Source organism: Aythya marila (assembly GCF_965140915.1).
Source record: "Aythya marila genome assembly, chromosome: 9".
In the NCBI taxonomy this organism is placed as follows: domain Eukaryota; kingdom Metazoa; phylum Chordata; class Aves; order Anseriformes; family Anatidae; genus Aythya; species Aythya marila.
The window spans coordinates 7141710-7164077 of NC_139050.1; the positions used below are offsets into that span (position 1 = coordinate 7141710).

A 22368-nucleotide genomic window follows, 5' to 3' on the forward strand; every position below is an offset into this window, starting at 1 on the left:
ATTTGTATAGCTTTTTTTCTTTTCTTCATATATACTGAAAAATTAAGCTAGAAAATAGTTTATTTGTTAATAAACCTAAAGGAACCTGAAAGAACTTTATGTCTAGCAAAGAAGTTAAACTCTGAAAATGCAAAACTGTATCCAGAGTTATAGAAAGTAGGGCAGCAGAAAGCCTTTACTCCCACAAATTTTCTGGGTTTCGGTAGTATACGGATGTAGTGTTATAGTACTATTGTAAAACTTTTGTCCTACATTTGGAAGCAATTTTTCTTTGCCTTTGGCAGGCTTTATGCACCTTGCCTAGTGAAAGCTGCTCTCTTTTATCAAACAATGTACTTAGCTCTGAAAAAATTTCTTTTGCTTCTTTGCTCTCAGCAGAGGCATAAATACTGACAGTACGTGGCCCTGTAGCTTCTACAGCTGATGAATGCAGAATTTCCACGAGTTACAGAACTGAAAATAGGAATGAGAGCTTTTTCTGAACGCTCTTTTAAATGCTGGTAATGTTTCAAACTGCTGTGGCTGTTTCCTCCTAAGCAATAACCAAGGAAACAGGTGTCTCAAATTTTTGACTGTAACCATCCCCATTCATTTTGTGCGTCTAGGGTGCTCTGCAATGGAGGTCTGTAAGTAGTGCTGCAACAAAATTATTGGATTGTAATGCCAGCAAGCTCTTTGGCAGTGCTTTTCAACTATGGGGCTCTCAGCGCTTTGCAAAGTATTTCGCTATCATTATTCCTATTTACAAGGAGAGAATGGAAACTGTAACTCTATTGAATCACTGTCAATAACTACTCAGAAGGCAGCAAAATAACCCTTGGGAAACAAGAAACCTGATCTAGAGATATTCATCACCAGGAATGAAGTTAGTTATGAACATATATCACCTCCTGGCTTCATTGTCCTGTGTCAACTTTCAGTTGTGTAGGTGTAAGAATATATATATATATATGTATATATAAATCCTATATTAGACATAAGTTTGTGTAGAAAAAGTCCATGTCCATGCACCCCTTTCCCTTTTGCTTAGTTTGAGCATTCCAAATTTCTGTTTTATAAATCTCTTCTTTAGGGGAAAAAATAAAATAAAATAAAAGAAGTCCCTAAAACATACCAGGCTTGTACCCTGTTACATACAAAAGGCAATGAAGTTTAGTTACCTGCTGAGACATCTGTGGAGTAATCTTCCTGATATATTTTGCAGAAATATTTTGTGGTTTTGGGTACATTAACAGACTACTTGGTTTACCCTGCTGTAGCATTAGTGCTCATCCTTCAAATGTGTCTTTATTCTCTAATAAAAAAGAATCTGGCTCCCAGGAGAAACTAATCTAAAAAAATATGCCAAACTGCAACAAAAAAGACCCTAGTGCTAAAGCAAACAGTCTGATCTGATCACAGGATACACTTGAATTCATCTGTTGATTCATCTGAGACTCTCATCATCTCTTTTACCAGGAAGCCGAACACATTCAGTGACCTGAAGTTTTTCAGCTTAAAACACACCCAGCACTGGTTGTTATGTTCTCCTTTCGTCTCTTCTCCTTTTTCTTCTCATTTCTTCTGTTTTCTTATGTTTTTCTAATTCTCAAAGATTGTGCAGGATCACTGTTTGCTTTTGGGTGCTGTAAAAAGTGTAATATCTTATGAAGTATAGCTTAGCCAAAAGGACTGAGGTGTTTTGTTGGCAACACCTGCATCACTTTTGACCCTATGAGGTCTAAAGAATCTGGGCTTTGATGATGTGGCCTGAACAAAGCCTGCCGTCTTGTTTAGGTTAGCATGAGGAGGCAGAAACCCAGTATTATAATATGGTTGTTGATACTGGCTGAACCATGAGGCAAATCATATTTATGTAACAAGCATTACATACAATTAGTATTTTCAGAGGTGTTTTTACTTTTGATCTATTTAACTGTCTCGCTCTTTTTTTTTTTTTTTTTTTTAAATTATTTCTCTGTTTGCCTTAGCTTTGCGTGACTGGTGTCTGCAAACCTCCTGAATCAGATACTAAGGAAAGGTTAGCGGTGACAGAGATCATGCAGGGGTGCACAGTCCCAAGGCTTACCATCAAAAGCGAGTGACACATCAAGCTGAGGCTGCTTTACTACACATTCAGCCCTCCCCCCACCCTCCCGTAGCCAGTATTTCCACTTTTTTGTTAGTAATTTTACCAGGGCAGAAACAGAGCTCATTGGTTATTTGTCTCTGATTTTCAACTTTCCAGAAGTTGACTAGTATGAGACTGGAATCCTCAAAAATACCAAACTGGCATATTGTAAGGGCACAGACTCTATGTACTTTGATTCCAGCATTTTCAGCTATTCTTCATCTCTAGATGTGCTGCTTGAATCTATACAGCTTCACAGAAAACCCTGGAGAAAACAAGATGTGTATTTCCAATCTAGGTATTATATTTCTATACAAATAGGTTAAATATTTTAAGTCACATATATATGCATGCAATATAGTATCAGTTTGTGTGTGTTTTTCAAACTTCTACTTGTATCACTATGGTTTCTTGCTCTGAAAAACTGTCAGTATTTGTCAAAAAAATTACTTCATGACTTTTTTTTCAACACTGGGATTTTATCAAGAAACAAAAGACAAATAGCTAACTATATTGAAAATACCTTTGTATAAATTATGATACCTTCATTTTTTGTCAAATGAGGTGTTCTGTTACTGTTGCTGTTGAATCTGTGGGGACTTTTTTAGGAGTAGTGCAGAAATAGTATACATCCAGGAAACAACTACAAAGGTGAAACAAATTTACTGATAAATAAATAAAATTAAGGTGTTAATCATGCTAGGGTGTTAATCATGATAGTATCTGGCTCCTTTGCTACCAGCTATATTCCTGGAAATATTTCACATGGACGTTGTATTATGCTAAGAGGTGTTTATTGTCGTTTTCACTACGCATACAAAACCTGGTAGTGCTATACTGGTATGGGTATACTTAATCTAGTCAGCATTGGGAATTAAGGAAAGAAGAGATGTTTTCAAGCCCTGGAGATGTCCTCACAGTTTAATTTCTTCTCCCTAAATAAGTGAATACTAAATAAATACTCACATGCTCCTACAAACCTCCTTAATTTTGGTATATTGTATATTCCAGAATACCAGCAGCAGCTTGTTGGGGCCACCTCATTGGACTTTTACCTGCTGTCACCTCCGTAAAGCATGACAGTTTCCTCATCAGCTAAGCGTGGATGGCAGTGGAGATGATGGGGGTGGTGCACATGCTGGCACCAAAACTTCCATTAGAGGCAGCATTATCTCACAGCCTGATGGGATCCCCACCAGGTAAAAGCATTAGAGTTGCCTCTTGGGTTAGGGAAAGAGACACAATCAGTACGCACAGGATTCAGAAAGTTTGCTGAAGTAAAGTTAGGGCTGCTACTTGAATTATCTTCTGGCCAGTCCTTATCCTGGGGCTGCTAATGTCCTATGGCATCATGTTCACCTTTGCAGAAGGGGCAGCTTGTGTGATGGGAACAGTGGATTCCATTCCTACCACATAACCTTTATCACCCTCTGACCCTTTCTGAGTCTTATTTTCCTCCTGAATGAAGCACAGATGGTGCACGTTCAGAGCAAGCCCAGCACAACACACCAAGAAGGGAACCAGATTGCACCTGTACAGTAGCCCTTGGAAGGGGAGGTTCTCAGCAGTTTGAAAGCAGCTGAGCCACCAATGCAGGACACTACTGCTTTTTTGAATGACCAAATATTTCAGCACAAACAATGTTTTATTTTAATTAGCATTAAAGATGTCACAAACCCTATGTCTATTTCTAATTTGAACTGGTGTCAGCCAATGCAGTACAGATTGAGACTGATCTCAACAACTGTGCATCTTTAGGTCTGCTTCTGTTTGCAGAGATAGAATACCCATGGAGGGGAAGGAAGTGAAGAAGAAATATGAGCTAGTCATCACAAAAAAGCAATTTAGACTGTTACATTAATGCAGATAACAGTGTATCACCATCTTAACGTTTGTAGGTTTGTTTTTTGTTTGTTTTTCTTTTTTCTCCCAGCCTTGAGTTAATTTTGTATAATTTTGTAATTTTAATCCTGTAATTTAAAAGCATTCCTTCATCTGATGTCATTTTAAATCTCTGGAGTCACAGATGCCATTTATTACAGGTACCTTTTCAGGGATGCTTTTTGGATGCACTTGTTTATTGCTACTGTAAAAAAAAGAGCCACCTTTCTGTGTGTGTGTGTGTGTGTGTTGATAGTACAACCTTGCAACTGGGGTAAGGATGAACATTACAACTTGACGCGTCAGACACTGCAGTTGCCCTTTCAGAGTTTGCAGCGTAAACACTTTTTTTTCTTTTAATGAAAGTAGAGTATTTTTGTCTTTTAAGGGAGATCTGTGCATGTCCATGCATGCCTATATAGATGTATGCGTTCTTGCTTGGTTTCTAAGCACCTAGTTTATGTCCAAAAAATTAATGGAGAGGAGACAATATTGTTAAAATTAGTTCCAAGTTCCATATTTATATGTTATTCTACTAGTAGGCGTTTGCTAATAAAGCTATTCTTGTCAAATTCTACACAAATATGCTAAGGTCCATTTCGTGAAGAAATAGCTTATTCTCACCAACATTTTGGGAAAAGGATTTTTCTGTTCACCTGAATGAAAAATGCTGTATAAGCTACCCTAACTAGCAATCTAAGATATGTACAGTGATACGTTCTGAATATTTTGTTGCAAACCAAATTCTAGTGATAACACACATTCCTGTATTACCATGCTTAGGTCTAAAAAGGTAGGTTTATTTACAGTAGAGAAAATACTTCATGTTTGCGTCTTTTGTAATGTACCAGCATGACCTGAAAAGATTTGCTTTCAGTAATAAAAAGACAAAAAAAAAACCAACAACACACTAGATGAACAAATACACCTATATAGAAACAAATTTATAAAAGAATTAAAGGCAGATGTCAGATTCTAAATTGCTGTTTTTAAGTTGCCCTAATGTTTGCTGTGATAACAACAATGATAATAACTAGGAACAACAGAGACTTTAAAAATAATTTAAGTCCAGTTTTAAAACTGAAATTGACATTTACATATCTACTTTTAATTTTAGATCTCTCTTTTTTTTTTTTTTTTTCCTGAACAGAAAGATTTGCTAACAAATGTGCTGATAGCAAGCATCATGAAGGGCCTGCTTCTTGTCATTAACAAAAAAATTAACACCAGGAAATGATGTAGGGTACTAGGATGCTAGGAAATGATCTAACATAAATCTTTCTGTTCTGGTTAGATGGTACATAAACAGAAATTTTAGTTCATTTTATATGATCTTTATTCCTGCAGATAAATTTTTATGTATCTGGGCTCAATTCTGCAAATATTCTTTTAATTCATGTAAGAGACCAGTACAAAAATCAAATAGGACTACACATATAAGAAAACTTGTGTATTGCCAGTCTTAACAACAACAATAAAGAGCATAAGGATCTCAAATTTTAAAATATATTTAGGGTTTTTTCATTTACTTTCCAGTTATTAAACAACAGTGACCAGTTGAGGTCCATCTTTCCTTACAGCTATCAGATGCTGAAGCTGTAATTAAAAAACAAACAAACAAAACCAAACCAAAACAAAACACTGATGATAAATTAAAAACAAAACAAAACAAAACAACAACAAAAAAAAAACAATACATTTTCTATATTCTAAGACCAGTTTCTAATAAACAGAAACTATTGAGGGAGGTAGATACCCTCAAAATCGCTTAGGTTATTCTTTGTGGGATCAGCTACCATTCATGAGTGCTCAAGAACATCCTATTGTGACACGACTGATTGCTTGTTTCTTTGGGAGAGAAGAAAAGAGTAAGTAACTCATTTGAAGTAGCAAATTACAAATGCTAAAGTCAGCGATGAAGTAATAAAGAAAAGGAACTACTTGGGAAAGGAGCAGAAAAGCCACTAGGCAGCATTCACTTCCATGCCATTTGTTGTTTTTTTTTTTTTTTTTTATATGCATTAGAACAGTTATCCTAGCTAGTGCTGCATCATTTGGTATGCAGAGCATTTGAAGATACAAAGACTATTAAGGAAAGGGGACAGAAAACACACCACACAGACTTACCAACACATTTTACGTAGCCTTTTTTTTTTCCTTTAAACAGTGTATAAGAAAAATATGCTGTGTTACCATAACAAACTAAAATACTCTCTCAACCTCTTAGGATTTTTTTTTTCTCTTCTCTTCTTTTGGTTCCAGGTAGGTTTTATTTGTTCTTGTTCTACTCTATAAAACCTTTTGTCAACAAAAATGGCTTCAGGAAGAAGAAATGCAGGCGAATTATGAGCACAAGAGGGCTGACAGATGTATGTTTCTCTTGTGCCACTCATGGGTGGTAAGTGTACAGAAGAAACAGGGCATAATGTTTTACAGAATTAAGCCATACAGGAATTCCAGCTGGCATTCAATAAAGCAAAAGGGAACTTTTTCTTCATGTAAAAATCATTGTTTAAATCCCAACTGTACATACCTGTGGAATAATGGGGTCACTTATTTTCCTCTACTTCAGTAAGATACTGCAGCAAGCTAATGATTTTACAAGACAGACAGTTAAAGTATTGATTTGCTGCAAATTGTTCAATCCATAACTAATGAGCAACTCTACAGGTTTTCAGTATATCAATTCCATTAGAATTTACAGTTTCTGTAAGATCATATTAATTTGTGGATATACAATGGTTTATTTTATTTTTTGTAACCTTCAGCATCCCCTTGTTGCTGGTTTGTTGCTTTTTTTTTTTTTTTTTTTAAACTTTCTTAAGCCTCTATGGGCAAATTGGATAAAGTCCCTGTCTTCAGGGTTCTGACAGCATTCCTGAAAAATACACTGTCCATTTTTACATAGGTGCACATGCATCCCAGGTCAAGTCCTAAATATTCCCTTGTAGAAGACAGTTAATATCCAAGACGGCAGGAAGAGACGACAAATGGAGTACAGTCTCTGTCACCTGTAGCACTAAAACTGTCCTAATTTGAAATAGAATTATATTTTTACACCTGTAAAAGTGTGAAGCCAAATGGCTGCTGTGTTATTTGGACCCATATAGATAAATCTTCATAACAAGCTGAAATCTCTCCTGTATGAAAAAAATAGCAAAGGCAAAAACCGCTATGGATTGAGTGACAGGACTTTCGTCAGAGGCCTGTGGTACAGAAACAAGAAATTGAAGCCTATACTTGCTAACAGATCACGTTCTACATTACTCTATTACTGGTGATGCCAGTATTTTTGCACCATGCGTTCTCCAAGCTTTGTAGGAAAAGGGTCAGTTCTATCACCAATTACTACAACATCATTTTAGGCAAAACAACAGTTATAGGCAAGCAGAAGTTCAAATCCTGTCAATGAATTCATAGACTCTGAAAAGCATTGTATTGGTGGTTACAAAAGGAGCAATGTGGCCAGAGTATGTACGTTAGTATGGCAGTGTTGAATCATCCCACTCCAACTGCTCTTGCCTGGTGGCATTCTGTTTGTCTCCCTTTTGAACAATCACTTCTTCCTCTTCCTCCTCCTCCTCCTCTTCACTTTCATCGGATTCAGCACTGGTCGTGTCTTCCTCTTCATCTTCTATGTCTTCTTCCTCCTCACTCTCCTCTTCTGCCTGGTGAGGCTTTTCATATTTCTATAACATATTCAAAGAAATGGAAGAGACAGTAGAAGAAAAGAGCTATTCTTGCTAGCCAGTGGCTACAAGAATGTGAACCCTTACTCCATATCATTTAGAAATGTTTGCATGCTGGGAAAATCTGTTTTCCACCATTTGTGGGTATTAGACATCAAATGAATACCATTCAGTAGCAAATACTCAAAACCTATTGTAACAGGAATGGAATATTAATAAGTGATACCTTTGGCAGTCAAGTGATAATAATCACTTAATAATAATAATAATCACTTAACAATCACTTATAATAATAATAATACTATAATAATAATCACTTACAATAATAATAATCACTTAATAATCAAAAGGGATACCTTTGGCAGTCAAGCTGCCAAAATTTAACCCGTCAGTGTCAGTTTCTTTGACTTGATGATCATTTCTCCTTCTTTAAGTGTATTAGTGTTTACAGTTAAAAAGGTTAAAAACAATTTAACTCCATCATCTTGGGTGCCTGGTGTGCAAAGGTGGATGGCGAAGTGGTGGTGTACCCAGGAATTCTGCACAATCCTATTTAGCAATTACTTATGAAAACAAATATTACCATGGTGTGCAGAGTTCAAAACTAAGCTGGGATCCTCAGTGTGTGTACACACAACTATTCTGCCAAGCCTAAATAAATGTCCTCTGAAGTAGGCTTTAAACTTACTGCTAAGCAAGCTACCGGTCCAGACAGTATCTCCTGGTATTATCATAATATAATAATATGCTTCAGTGATGTACCTCCATGGGGTTGACAGTAATAGTCAGAGCAGAATCATCCCAATCCATTTCATTTTCTTTACTTCCTTCATTGTCTGTAGAGCTGTGCTGATGAGCTGTCCGAATTCTATAGATCCCCAAGGCTATGATGACAATAAGTATGCTCACACAGATCACAATAACAACAGTAGCCACACTTGGAATAACTGGAACAAAAAGTGGAAAAGCAATAGGCTTATATCTATGGACCAAATTGCCTGCAAAACACTAAAGACATTGTCTATTTTTTTTTCCTTCTCAGCACCTGTTCCTTTGGCTTGAGACTCTGTCCATCTTTCTGACATCTGCTTAGGACTACAGAAAGTAGTGACATATGCCCACCTCCTAGGGGATAGCATACATGAACAGCATTTGCAGACACCTACTAATAAGTATTACAAACCTTTACTAAAAAGTGATCATGCCTAATGTTTACTTTTTGAGCCACTTCATTATAGATGACAAGCAGTCAATCAGTTCAGTATCAGTTTCAGAACAAGTGTCTTTGCAGTTGGGGTCAATTAACTCTACGTTGTCTCCTTCTGATTATAGGTAACTGAAGCATTAACATCACTTGTGAGAAAAAGTGTATCTCCAAGTTTTTATTTTAGAAGGTTTCAATCACTTCAATCACTTCAAGACACTTCAATCCCCCCAAACTAAAATAAAGCATTGCCACTCTGTTTCCATGCATTACAGCCTTGCTGGGAGACTCTTGAGGATTCAAGATGTTTTTCCTCACTGTTCTGTTGCATTCTGAGAAGCCTGTGTCTTCAGCTAGACACAGGAAGGCATCTCTCTGAACTATTCTTATGTTATCAGCTTCATAACTGTATGTGTTAGTGGAGAAGTGCTGCCACTTTTATGTACCTTTGCTACCTAGGCACTGAAGTTCCAGGAGCTACAGTAATTCTGTACCCCATTTTGGTGCCTTGCCTGTAGGAATGCTGAAATCAAAACAAGTAAAAAAAGAACTAGTTTGCAAAATTCATTTTGCAATAGCAGAATATCCATACAAGTTTACAGAAAAAATCAGTAATTTTCTAACCATAACTATCTGTAAGTACTTATGATTACCTGCCCTTTACATCAGCTTTACTTCCTTACACATGTATCATTAAGCTAAAAGTATGTCAGAATCCAGCATTGAAACAGATAGCTTTGGCCTGGGTTTAACTTCACTGAAAAGGTAGGGCAGATATTTTAACTTAGACAGCCCAAAAATTCAGTTCAAATTCTATATTTAGTGTATACTAATGCTCCCTGTGCATGCCTAGGAGCAATTCTGCATAGAGCTCCAGACCAAGGCCTGGACAGCAGCTAGCAGAAGCACTGCACCAGTTATTGCTTATATATATGTATATTTAGTTATATTTATACTTATATTTATATATAAATTACTTCTATTTGCCTAGGAACAGATGGACAAAAATTAATATGCCATAGAAATACAGATGTATAAGGACAATATAAGCATAAATGTTACCTGTCATACCATTCAATACTAGAAACAAGACACTTTGTTAACTAGGTGGGTCAGACTACATAACCTTCAACGTAGACTTAAAAATGGAAAACAGTTTTTAATTCCAAAGCACCTCCTTAGGAGGAGAGACTTCAATGTTGCCATCTGTCATAGCTGTGCAATAATCAGGGTGAGGTTTCACAAAGTGTAACTATGGACTTCAGAGCTTAATTTGTTGACTAGTTTGAATCACAAGGGAAATACTGATGTACCAGCATCATTATGAGCAGACTGAAAAGGCATCACATACCTGAGTTGTGAACAGTACTTATGCTTCCCTCTGGATGGTGGACAGACTGGAGAAACTGCGGCTGTACTATCATATGGTTTACATGATCCATAAAGTTGGAGTTTGAGCTGTGTAGAATATTAACCTGGCACAAGTGAAGAATAAGTGATCAGATACTAAAAGGAAGAGCTCTGTATTCCAAGACAGCTGGCTCCATAATACATTATATTGTACTAAGAGATTCATCAGCAGATAGGAACATTATTATATATCCCTTAAAGGTCAAATTTATTCTTTTAAACCAGAGAAAAATACTCAGGTTAGCATATTTCTGATTTCTAGCATTAGTGGTCCTTCAGTTGGAGACTTTGAAGTGGCACGGAAAAGGAATCTCTTTTTTGATTTTCCTGTATGGATAAGTAGTTGGTTTTTTTGTTTGTTTGTTTGTTTTTGTCTGTGTTGATCACCTTTTAGATGTTCCCTGAAAGTTAGTGGGAGATTTGTCACTAAGGATACTGACAGACAATATATCAAACCTGTTGAGATTAAAACCAAAGACAGAACTAAAAGAGGTTTCAGCTATTCCTGCGTCCCTACTTTCAGAGAGTAACTTTCTTTGAAGGTACCGTCCATTCTCCTCTGTCCTACTCATTGTTACATTATAAGCACAAACCCTGAAGTCATCGTCAGGGCTGCAGAATGCTAAAGTAAGAAGAGATTTCACTAGGACTTAAGTATGCACAGACCTTCAAAACCAATTGTTAAATTTTAGGTTGCTTGGTACCTGGGTTACAGGCTAGGTAACAGATTTATTCAGGCTAGGTACATGATTCCTGCTAAGATGCATCAGCAGCAACTCTCTGTCACTGGAGCCATTGTGACGCACTGGACTTAGTATCAGCAAAAAATAAGCTCAAAAGTGCTAGTCAAATTTTCCTTTGGCAACTGACCATGTCTAGGTAGTACGAACGACGAAGTCTATCCTAAGCATTCATTACCTGTATATTGACTTTCCTTCTCAAAGGAACCTGAAATCATGTAAGTTACCAGGAATAATCTCCATCTAATGAAGAACAAATTATAAAGCTAATTATAAAGAGGTAGTGCTTGGCAAAAATGAAAAGGGTGAATACTTCAGGAAAGACAAGTGTAATGGGTTAAGTTAAAAAATAACTAATGTAAGAAAAATTATGAGGCTGTGATGATTTACTTCTAAGCAGGTGTACATATCTTCAAAACAAACACCCCCACCCCAAACAAAAAAACACCTGTAGGAGATTTCATGTGACAGTTAGGTTATGGAGAACCAATGATGATGACCTTATCCTCCATTCCAATTGAGAACAAGTAATTCTCTCTTAGTGGATTTCAAGAGACGCATCATCTTCTTCTCAAATATGCAGCTAACTAGACAAACCCACACTGAGGAGTGCTGACAAATGTCAACATCCTCTTTGTACAGAACTTAAAATGTTTCCTCTATATGATTATTGATAACAGAACATGTCACTCATTCTACAGATTTTAGAGAAACATCAGTGTCATTGACGATGAGGCTAGTGCTCAGCCGCAGAGATAGAAAAGAAAGGCTTAACTCAGTTATTGCTTACCTCCAAGTTGAATTCATTGCTGGTATAACGCCCATTTAGCTCAGAGCACTTTACTCTGAACTTTCTGTCAAAGGTGGCAGAAGTGTACCAGTTACGATATCGAATCTGCCGAAGAACCAGCTCATAGTTGTGCATGGAGTCCACACCTGAAATGGTGGCAGTGAAGAAATATTCACAAAATGCTGTGCAACAAATGCTCTGTGCAGTACAGGAGAAATCAAAAAGCCACAAAAAATACAAAATGGTCTGAAAATGGCAGTGAATCAAATATTCCCTAACAGCGAAACTGCTTTTGGAAAAGAATGTAGGTCCATAATGGAGAAGAACAAATGTATCCATAAAGAATTAGAATAAATTACTAAATACCTGAAATAAATAAATAAATAAATAAAAGGCCAGTGAGTTACCAGCACTGAGTGGAGGAGCACTGAGGAATTCCCTTATCCATACATTCCACTGTTATGGTACACCAGAACCCTCATACTTTTTTTTTTTCTTTTTTTTTTTTTTTTTTCTTCTGTTTTTCTTTTTAGGGGAGTAACAGGAGGAGTGAAGAGATTAGGCAAAGCTGTGCTGTATTCATGGAGGACAATGGATAAACACACCAGACCCAGAGAGCAAGAAGTAACTATGCTTTTTGAGACACAATCTTTCCTGGAGTATTTTAAAGGTAGCACACCTCAGCTTTCTTTCAGATTAGTCCTTTCATTCCAAAGATTTACCTGTGGTGGGAAGAAATAAGGGAAGGCAAAGTCCAGGAACATACCATAGATCGAATATCCTGCTGTGGAATTTGTAGCATCTAGATGTTTTCCTTGAAGCGCCACATGATCTAGTTCTAAACACTCTTGTTCAGGATCTAGTTCTGCACCACTGACCAAAATATCACAGAAATCCAAGTTGTGGAGCACTTCCTCTAATTCCACTGGCTTCTTGGCTGTGAACACATAGCATATACCAAGAAAAAAAAAAAAAGAAAAAAAAAAAAGGAAACGAAGAAACTAAGAGAAATGCTCACAGAATCCCAGAACAGCTCATTCATTTTATGTGCTTTGCATTGGGGCTTTCAGTTTTTGCAAAGATGGCTGAATTTTCTTTACTCAAATTAAAAACAGTGTACTTGAAGCAAATCAAAAGAGAAGTGTTGTGACTGTTGAAATGCTGTCATGATGAAGGCCTACAAATAAATACTGAGATAAAAGATAAATTGCTCTTATAATAAAAGGCATTCAAGAACCGTACTGTAAGCAGAAAACTGGTATTTGACCCTGGAAATAAATTCATGTTAACAATTCTGATTTTTCGGTACAGTATTGATCCCAGATTGGTACTATACATTCCTTCTTTTTTTTTTTTTTTTTTTTTTCAAGGAAAGTTGGACTGGAAAAATATGTCACAAATACATCAATGTTTTGACGACTTGCTCAGTTATTCTATGACCCATAAAAAATTTGCACTGTAGCAAGAACACTATGCCATCAATCCAAGAACATGGTATTATCATAAATTGCAAGAGCCTGTGTGGTGTGACTTAGTGAACTTGAGTTCTGCACTGACTACTTCAGTAAGTATGACTTTAAAAAAAAAAAAAAAAGTCTGCCCAAAAGAAAAGTACAATATCAATTTATTATTTTTATTCTGTGGTAAATGTAGCCCAAAGGGTCTGACAAGACTGTTTAACCAAGCTCTCTGAGGATACCATAGGCACAGAGACTGCAGTCTTGGAAATTAACACCCATTTTGTGACTTTCATTTTGGGGGAGGGTATGGGGAAGCAACGCATAGCCAGAGAAGTCTTAGGCCCTGGATTCCCAACTCCTGATACAATGAATTTGGATATCTGAAATCTAGGTACAGCTGGAAACAGCTTTAACTTATGCCAAAAATGCAGAGCCATCTCAAATTTGCAGGATAGGCAAATCTGAATATTGCTAAGCCTGATGAGTTGGACTATTTCTTGAGACGTTACGACAGGCAAGAGCTGGGTTGCAGAGCAGCTTTGCTGCTCCTGCTACCACTGGGCAAACAGGAAAGGGAGGGATGGCACTTCTGGCTGCTGGCAGGTCATACTGATTTCTCTGCTGAGGCAGGACAAGCAGCAACACTTTGGCATTGCAGGGGTCCCCTGCAGGTAAAGAAGGCCTCAGAGCCATAGTCATGCTGCTGCCTGTGGCAACTGCCTGCTCTGCTTTTGATGAGCAACAAACCTAACTTGTCCTGCAACTGGGGAATACATGGTGACTAAATCAGCCTCCTCAGCCTTGCCATGTCATGTGCATCTCTCCTACGGTTATAATGATCAAGTTATGTAACTTCCCAGTAAGTGGAAAAATAGGCACAGCTAGATACAGGTGAAGATTTATGGCTGTCTTTGTTTTGTACTTTGGTCTGTCAGATAATATCGGGGCTGAGAAAAATAGGTCAAGCTGTATAATGCAGGAATGGAGAAGCAGAATTCAATAATCTTTTGCAAAACACAATTACTCCCCTAACCAATTATTATCTGTCCATTTTAACTACTCGTAGTGGATATAAACAAGAGGTGGCACATTAGGAGGTACCTGACTTCTAGGCAATTAAACAGTAGTTTAAGAAATGCTGCTATGTTCCATCTGAATGTGAGACTCAGGCTTTTTAGATTGCAAGGTAATTGCAACAGTAATTATAGCAAAAAATTTATTAGGAAAAATTGTGATATACAAGATTTAAAAACTATACTGAAGGGCAGTAGCTCCTAATTCACTGAGCAGTTTTGGAGCTGTCATAATATTTAAGGACATAGAGCATCATAAATGCAGTGCCTCTAAAGTGAAGGACAATGATCGCTCTTTTCTACAAAAGAACTAATTTTATATACCTTAATTGTATGCAGTTGATATTGTGATATAATGCACTTTCCAGCCTTCAGAGGACAGATGTATTTTAAGGCAAGCGATAAGCAGCATTATTACAGAGAATACCTTCAGGGAATCCATGCCCCTTCACTTGCACATCATTAATGATTTTATCTTTTCAAGAGATGTATATCTAGTAGCTCCTTATACTAGTCCAAGAAATACTGTTTAGAATGATGCCTCAGATTACTAAGCTTTTCATTTACTTTGCACAGAAACATCCAAAAGAACAATTCCTTTAGACAGATAAACCTTATTTATATATTTGAGTATTCACCTAGTGTCAAATAATACTACACACAATCTTCAACTATTAGAATAAACTGTCATCACAACATCTTTGCAAGTAATTACATTTCCATTATATAGGTGGGAAACTGAGGCACAAGATGACTACATTACTTAAGTATCACCCAAAAGTCAGCAGAAGGTCTGGAAATGTAAGAACAGACTAAAACAACAACCATAGTCAATTGCTGCTTTGCTCTGTATTAGTACAATTAATAAAATTCTATCACAAAATCTAATAAAAACACATTATTAAGCAGAGTATGTACAGAAGAGCAGAAACAAAGTAGTCCAAAGTACGTGACACTAAATGGGAAAGCTGACCTTTTTGAAGCACACCTTGATCTATCAAGCAAATAGGGATTTATTCACTTTTAAATCTAAGTGAATGTCTTCAGTACAGTGTTAATGTTGCCTAACATGGAATAACTTAATTTGTCTGAAAAGACTTTGTGGTACTTTTTTGCACTACTTTTTCAAAAAAGGAGGGGTTATGTTACACAGCAAATAATAACATTTAAAATGAATCCACAAACCTCCATCATTTTCTTTTAAGTCCACTGGATGCTCCATTTTAGTGACTGTGCTGACAATCCTTATGTCAGGTAACAGAGTAACACCTCTTTCACTTTCAAATTGTGCAGCTGGTCTAGCAAAGTGGTCCATCCCACTTATTGTAATCTTGGGCTCATTGGCCTGAAACACCATTACATACGCATCGATATCTGGGATACTAATGCAGATATCTTCACCAAAACATCTGAAAAATACATTATTCATTAACTGCATGTAACACATTACATATCAAAGGTGTGTGACACTTCCACTGTCCAAAGCCCACTTGATGCATCTGATTCTTTTTTATTTTCTCACTTCAGTTTGTTCCATATTTTGACAATGCCACACATAAGGACATGCATCTGTATGACCACACACACAGGCTAGCAGTGACAGTAACAGCTCTATTCCTCTCATCCCCTCCTACATTCACAACTACTGAATTTATGTAGGGATAGCATAACAATTAGCATCGTGTCAAACTTGATCTTTAGTAAGGTCACTATGAGAATAGTATTTTGATATTTAACTGACATTTTACAATACTTTGTGCATGGATAAAATAATAATAGTTAGAGGATGACAACTAAGTGTAGTAAACCTAATATTCAATTCTTACAGTCATATCTAATGAACGTGATGGGGTTATCTTGTCACAAGTGAGTAAAAGGGCCTAACTATCCATTTAAATCGGACCCATCATGAATTATTTCTGGCATTCCCTAGTATTTAGAGGGGCCTACATTAACATTTCTATTTGAATCAGCACTGTGCTTTTGAAGTCGACCTCCTGACACTCTACCTTACAGCAAGCATCTTGGCACATACCATGGAACAGCCTTGGAGTGTGCAAACTGATCTCCTTCCAGTGAGACTAAATTGGAAGATGCTCTCCAAGTGTGGTCAACCCACAGCACTAAACTAAACCTAGTACTGTACACAGGGTGGATGAGGGATCCTAGCACTAACCTTTTTACTCTCAAAATCTGCTCTCACTGCTCTGCACAACTTGCTGTAACAGAGAGGTACCCCTTAAGATGCTCAGGAGTGGCAGATGGTTCTTTCTTTATACAGAACTGTAAACATTATAGTGTAGAATCTTTCAATATTATTGCACAACAATGGAAGGAAACAGATTTCTATTTAACACCAGTACCTTGGTAATGACAGCCATATAAGAATATAAACAAAGACGATTTCAAGCATACTTCAGAATGTAACTGTTCTTGCAGCCATATAGTCTGTTAGAAGTAATAAGCCTCATTTAAAAAGCCATGGCTGTAAGTGTATCAGAAGACACTATAACTTTTTAAATGAACATTAAAATAAGAATGCAATAAATGCATATGCTGTCCAGTCAAGTCCAGACTGTGTGTTCCAGACTATAAACAGAATGCAAGTAAACTGCAGTCACAAGAGAAGTTTCTTGAAAGGAGAATAGCAATGTGAAACTACAAAACAAATAAACCTAAAAATAATGAAATTCATACTTTTTGTTCAATAACATAAAAGAATGATTTGGCAGTATAATTTAATCAAAATTATTCTTTTTACTTCCCCAAAGAAAAAAAAATAATTAAAATTATTCCTAATCTAATCAGTTTAGCTGAAGTACAACTTACTGGACTGTAGATGAGACTTTGAGACGTCGTACGCCTGCAGTAGGAAACTGTCTAGAGTTGATGTATGAGACCTTTCGGAGAGCTTGATTTATATTCTCAATGTCATCTCCTTCCATGACGAGGACTGACTGGGAAGGGTTGAAGTGATACTGGGGGAAATGCATACAATTAGTATTTAAGGTACCAGGTACAGAGTACAAAATAAGACATTTTAAAGTAATGTTGCACAGACATAAGTTTAAAATCTAATGATTTAAGAAAAAAAAATCTTAGTGGCTATTGTTGGCTGAATCCATATGTTGTTCCTTCCAAAATGTCTCATGTCGGTCATCTATTTCATATCTTAATAATTACTGTTATAATTACTTTTATAGTAAATTAATCCAGATATTGTAATTTTTCCCAGTCTTATCAACTTTGGTGATACTATTTCTGCAAATGTAAAGTTCAAAACTTTTACTGCCATCATTATTATTACTGGTTATTTTTTTGTTCACATTCCTCATATAAAAATATTCACTTCAACAAGAGTAGTATGCAGAAACATGTTTTTCCTGCTTTCTGTTTGTTTTTACTCTGGACTATCTTTCTGAGATATATTTCCACACAAATGAACAAAACAATTATGACATTATCCTCTTTGGTCTTCATTAATGTCAGACAGAATAAAGGGGATTCTCCTGTCTTTTTCTCATGATCAATGAGTGTCATGATATAAGATGTAACTGCTGCTTGCACAAAGCCAGCTGCTCCTCTAAGCCAACAACCCTTGCAAAGACGGTGGCTGTTCTTGTAGCCCTGACTGTCCCCTGTCCATTGCACTGAACATAAAACAGTCTTGCTGATGAAGAAAGTTTGCTACTATATCTGCATGGCAAATGTTTGATTTTATCTTCACCATAATTCATCTTGATTTCTTTTTATTTTTTTGTCTTTTAATTGGTTCAGCAAAGTATCTGCATTGCAGAGAAAAGCAGATTAGCCCCCTTGATTTTGTACCATACTACTGATAGCACAGAACATAAAGAAATGCACAGAACACAAATAAATCCACCCTTCTCTCACACTGAAAAGCTGGATATTGATTATATGAGCATATTCTCTAATATACAGACAATGTCTCTCTACGTTTCCTTAAAATGAGAGGTTAAAAAGCAAAAGAGCAAATAAATAAACTGTGAAGAACAAAATGAAACATGGGGTTCTCTGCTGAGAACACTGGGGACTGGATTGAAAGCTTGTGCAGAAAGGTCTGATGCACTGAAGGGTATTTTTTAACAAAGAGGACTAACATGAGTCACAGCCTGCATACACTTCTCTTTTCCATCTGTAAGCTAGCAATAGTACAAAATAAAATTAGCAGAAGGGGACTCTAGCTAGCTAGTTAACTTAATAGCTCAGCTGCCAGAACAGCTGGAATGCTGCCAAAGGGACTGGAGAAAACCCTAGTCTGAGCCATTTTTGTCTTTCTCATTAAAAAAGGCTAAAAATAGTGACGGTTTAGACAGTGTCTCTGAGAGCTGTTACAGATCTCTAAAAGTTAGCCTGCAGACAGAAAAAGCCCAACACTGCTGTGTCAGGAACTGTATTACAGCTACATTGCTCTTTCCTAGGTGGCTGAAAGGTGAAGCTTCATGTGTCCGAAGTGTCCAGCAGAAATGTCTCCCAGCATCAGTTTGCCAACATTTAATCAGGTAAGTGCCATGTAAATGGTCACACAGAAACTATCAGCTGTGCAACTGTGACACATGTCTGTGTGAGATCAGTTATTTTATTTTTGTCATGAGAAACTCTTTATTAATTTTCAGTTGAAGGTCAGGTGCTAACTGTTCCACTTTCATCTGAGCTTCTTTTTGTAAGCCCCAATAAGAAACCCTGCCATTATCCATCTCTGACTGCTCCTTTTGTTTTTGCCTCCTGCTGTTACACAGACTGTTGATCTGTCTGAGAAGGTAGAAATGAAAGCAACTTTAAAGAATGATGTAACTTTAAAGAAATATTAATAAAATGAAAATGTTTTGAAGTTTGGTGGAAAACAGAAAAGGAGGGGGGGGGGGGAACAATCCCTCATCTTAGTTTTTGCCACCCCATTGCTAGTACAGTAAGAAAACTGATCACCTGTGCTAGAGCAGCAGTGGGGGAGGTATAAAGGGTTTTTCCAAGCCCATGAAAAAAACAGATTACTCAAATACTGTCAAATTTCATCATGTGACAATAGGAGAGGTATTATGATGTTTTTAAATACCAAGCACCAATTATGCACTTCTTTAATTCAAGTAAGACCCAGCAAAGAACTTACTGGTATTAATATACAAATTCCTAAAAACCCTAGCCACTCATTGTATGCATCATCCTTTTAAAACAGCTTTTACTCATAAGTGTGTAATTTTTCTAGGAGTGGCAACCATGTGAAGTTCGTAATAATGTCCTAGGTACGATAAAGATAAAGAAATAATTCAGGGGTATATGTAAAGGCTGGAGCTAATAAAGCCCCATAACTTTTCACTTTCAGTTTACATTTTTACCCTTGTTTTCAGAAACACCAGTTATACTATACCACAGTAATTTATCACCTAGACAAGTATCGAGTGTGTGTTAGGTCAGTCTCCTAAATGGTACAATGAAAAGGTTCAGCTAATAAAATGTAGTACGTGGCCCTTCCACTGCATAATCTAGCTCAAGTGCTGTAGCACCAACCTCCTCTCCCCTGAAAAACGTAACACGAAATATCCTGTGTTGTTTCGCAGACTACATAGTCTGCATACAAAGTATCTTCCCACTTATTTGAATCTGAAGATCAACTCATTTGGAAGATGGTATTGTAATTTGTGTACTAGGAAATAGCTTAACTGTGTGTTTACACTTAGGGCAGAAGAATACCTGTCATCTAATAAAAGTATCAGTGCAGAACAAGTTAAAATGCACTTCATGTAAGCATTCTAGAAGTTATACTGAAGATTCTACAAGTGTATCCAAAAGAACAGAAGTTGTCTTTATGAATGCAAAGCAATCTGGTCACCCACTGTGTCTACTGAAACGGCATTTCCCTCTACATGTTGTTCTCCAGTCTTAGAAAAAGTGTTACAATAAAGATAGTCACATACATAACGTGGATGGATAATATTTGTAAGCAAATGTAAAATTTGAAGTTCTTGACTTTTTGTTGTCCAGTTTTCATGTCTCAAAACATTGTTTTCCTCTTGGAATACACTCAGAATTTTTCAGTCCTTCTGCATTGGGACTTCTTTCTGAGCTGCCTCTAGATGAAAGATACTCTACTCACATTTTCCATTGCTTTAAAGCAATTCAAAATTCAGTAATTCTTTGAAACAATGTCTGTTTCTGTAAAACTACCAAAATGAGCATGAGAATATGATCTGGCAATTCTTACAGACTGTGAAATATCAGCAGCAGCCTACGTTCTGAGCGTCTACCTTTGCAATATCAGAAACATTTTTCTTTGCAATGTCACAGCTCTTCTACCATTCCCCTTTTTCTTTGCATGACTTTATGGGAAATTACATTGCTTTTGGGAGCACATTTGTACTGTGTGTACTCTACCTTGGGCTCTCCACTTCATAAATCAGCTCTACATTTTTATCAAAGATGATGTCAGTTCATCCCTTACCTTTATTCCTTGGCCAAGACTCTCAAGTGAATTAATATCCAGACCTTCCTTGCAGGCCTGCAAACAGGAAATCACTTTCTGGCTCTCAATTTTGCCTGGGCGGATAGTTAGACTGGCTAGGCTGCCGTGGAAATACTGAGCAAACCTGGGCTTGGTGACTTCACCTCCTGCAAGAAAGAGAATATAAAATGATTATTGATACCAATACACAAAACATGCACCTAATAATTCACTTTGTTTTAATGTATGTTTAAAGAGTTGAAACCCATTTTAGCCAAGTACTTTTGAAATTCCATTTATTGTAGTAAGTAGAATCACTTTGTGGGTTGTTGGATAGTAGCTAGTAGCAGCCTGCCTTTAAGATGATCGTCAGTGTTTTCCCAGTATTGTATTCATGTATTTACAAAGTTGTGATAAAATACTCTGAGATGAAGGATGAATTCCCAAATCTGTGTCCAAGGAAGCATTTACAAAAATGAATTGATGAGATTATTGGAGTGATCAAACATGATTAAAAAAAAAAAAAAGTTTAAGGTCTAATGTTTATGCAGAAACTGCACTTCCAAGTTTTCTACTGCAAAATTTCTTACACAGCTTTTTAATTTCTCCTCCAAAAACATACTACCTGACACTTAGATGTGCTAAGAGTCATGTAAGCAAACTGTCAGACTCTCTGCAAACTATTGTCTCTAAGGATATGGTATAAATTCATAGCAGTGACTCCACACCAAGACATACCTTGATGCTAAAAGGCGTATAGTACCTTACCCAAACCAGCTTACTAGGTGCTAGATCAGGTCCCATCAGTGTATGTTGCATTAGTCCCTATAGCTGTATTCTATTCAGCCTCACCCTATGCAGATTCAAAGGAAGATTGATCTTTAGGAGTTGTCAATAAAATGTGATTATATACTGCCTGCACCAGTGATCATAACATCTAAATTACTCTTGGGATATTTAGTGATTTACTCATCCTCCTCTAGGAGAATTTTTTAGAGCTTGTCTTTCCTGCAAGTGCTAGCTGAATCAGTACGTGTGAATTACTGCCTGCCTTGCGTGAGAGGACCAAGAAAGCCACGCAACAGTGAAGCCAGGCAGACTAATGGGATTAGTAGCTGATAAGATGCTATAATTGGTAGATAACTCATCTCTACAGTGTTTGTAGCTTTAGTGTCAAATAACCTATGCATGTGGATACCATGCAAAACAGCTCAACCTTGAACTTTAACTTGGGAATGTGTGTGGAATGGGGTTAGGAGTAGGGGATAAAATGTCAAGTTCACTTTAGGTTGATGTTGCTACCTAAAAGCCTGAAAACCATCTCTTTTAGTCTGTATATTATAAGCACAATGACGAAGGCTCAAGTTATGTTATAGAGTAAGGAAAATCTGCACTGGTGTACTGAGAGAAAAGTAGATGTCTAGGCTTCTGTCCTTTTATGTTAACATTGCAGCACAAACTGCCTCTCTTTTTACCCCAAAGAAAGATCCTCAAAGAGAGATTATTCTTTTCTACTTTTTCATTCGTCCATTAATTATACAAAAAAAACTTTCT

At 36.8% G+C, this 22368-nt stretch overlaps 1 protein-coding gene across 1 annotated transcript in view; it reads right to left on the bottom strand.

Moving 5' to 3' along the window:
* Positions 1–4784: 4784 nt before the first annotated feature.
* The window catches only part of CLSTN2 (calsyntenin 2), a 352105-nt gene continuing 334521 nt past the window's right edge, over positions 4785–22368 (bottom strand). Inside the window, exons 10-17 of the mRNA XM_082767097.1 lie at positions 20815–20981; positions 17187–17335; positions 15543–15766; positions 12591–12761; positions 11825–11970; positions 10236–10359; positions 8443–8627; positions 4785–7680 (exon numbers count right to left, since the gene is read on the bottom strand). Coding sequence (XP_082623223.1) covers positions 7471–7680; positions 8443–8627; positions 10236–10359; positions 11825–11970; positions 12591–12761; positions 15543–15766; positions 17187–17335; positions 20815–20981 — 1376 coding nt within the window. The 3' untranslated portion in view covers positions 4785–7470. The remainder of the gene's footprint in view (positions 7681–8442; positions 8628–10235; positions 10360–11824; positions 11971–12590; positions 12762–15542; positions 15767–17186; positions 17336–20814; positions 20982–22368) is intronic.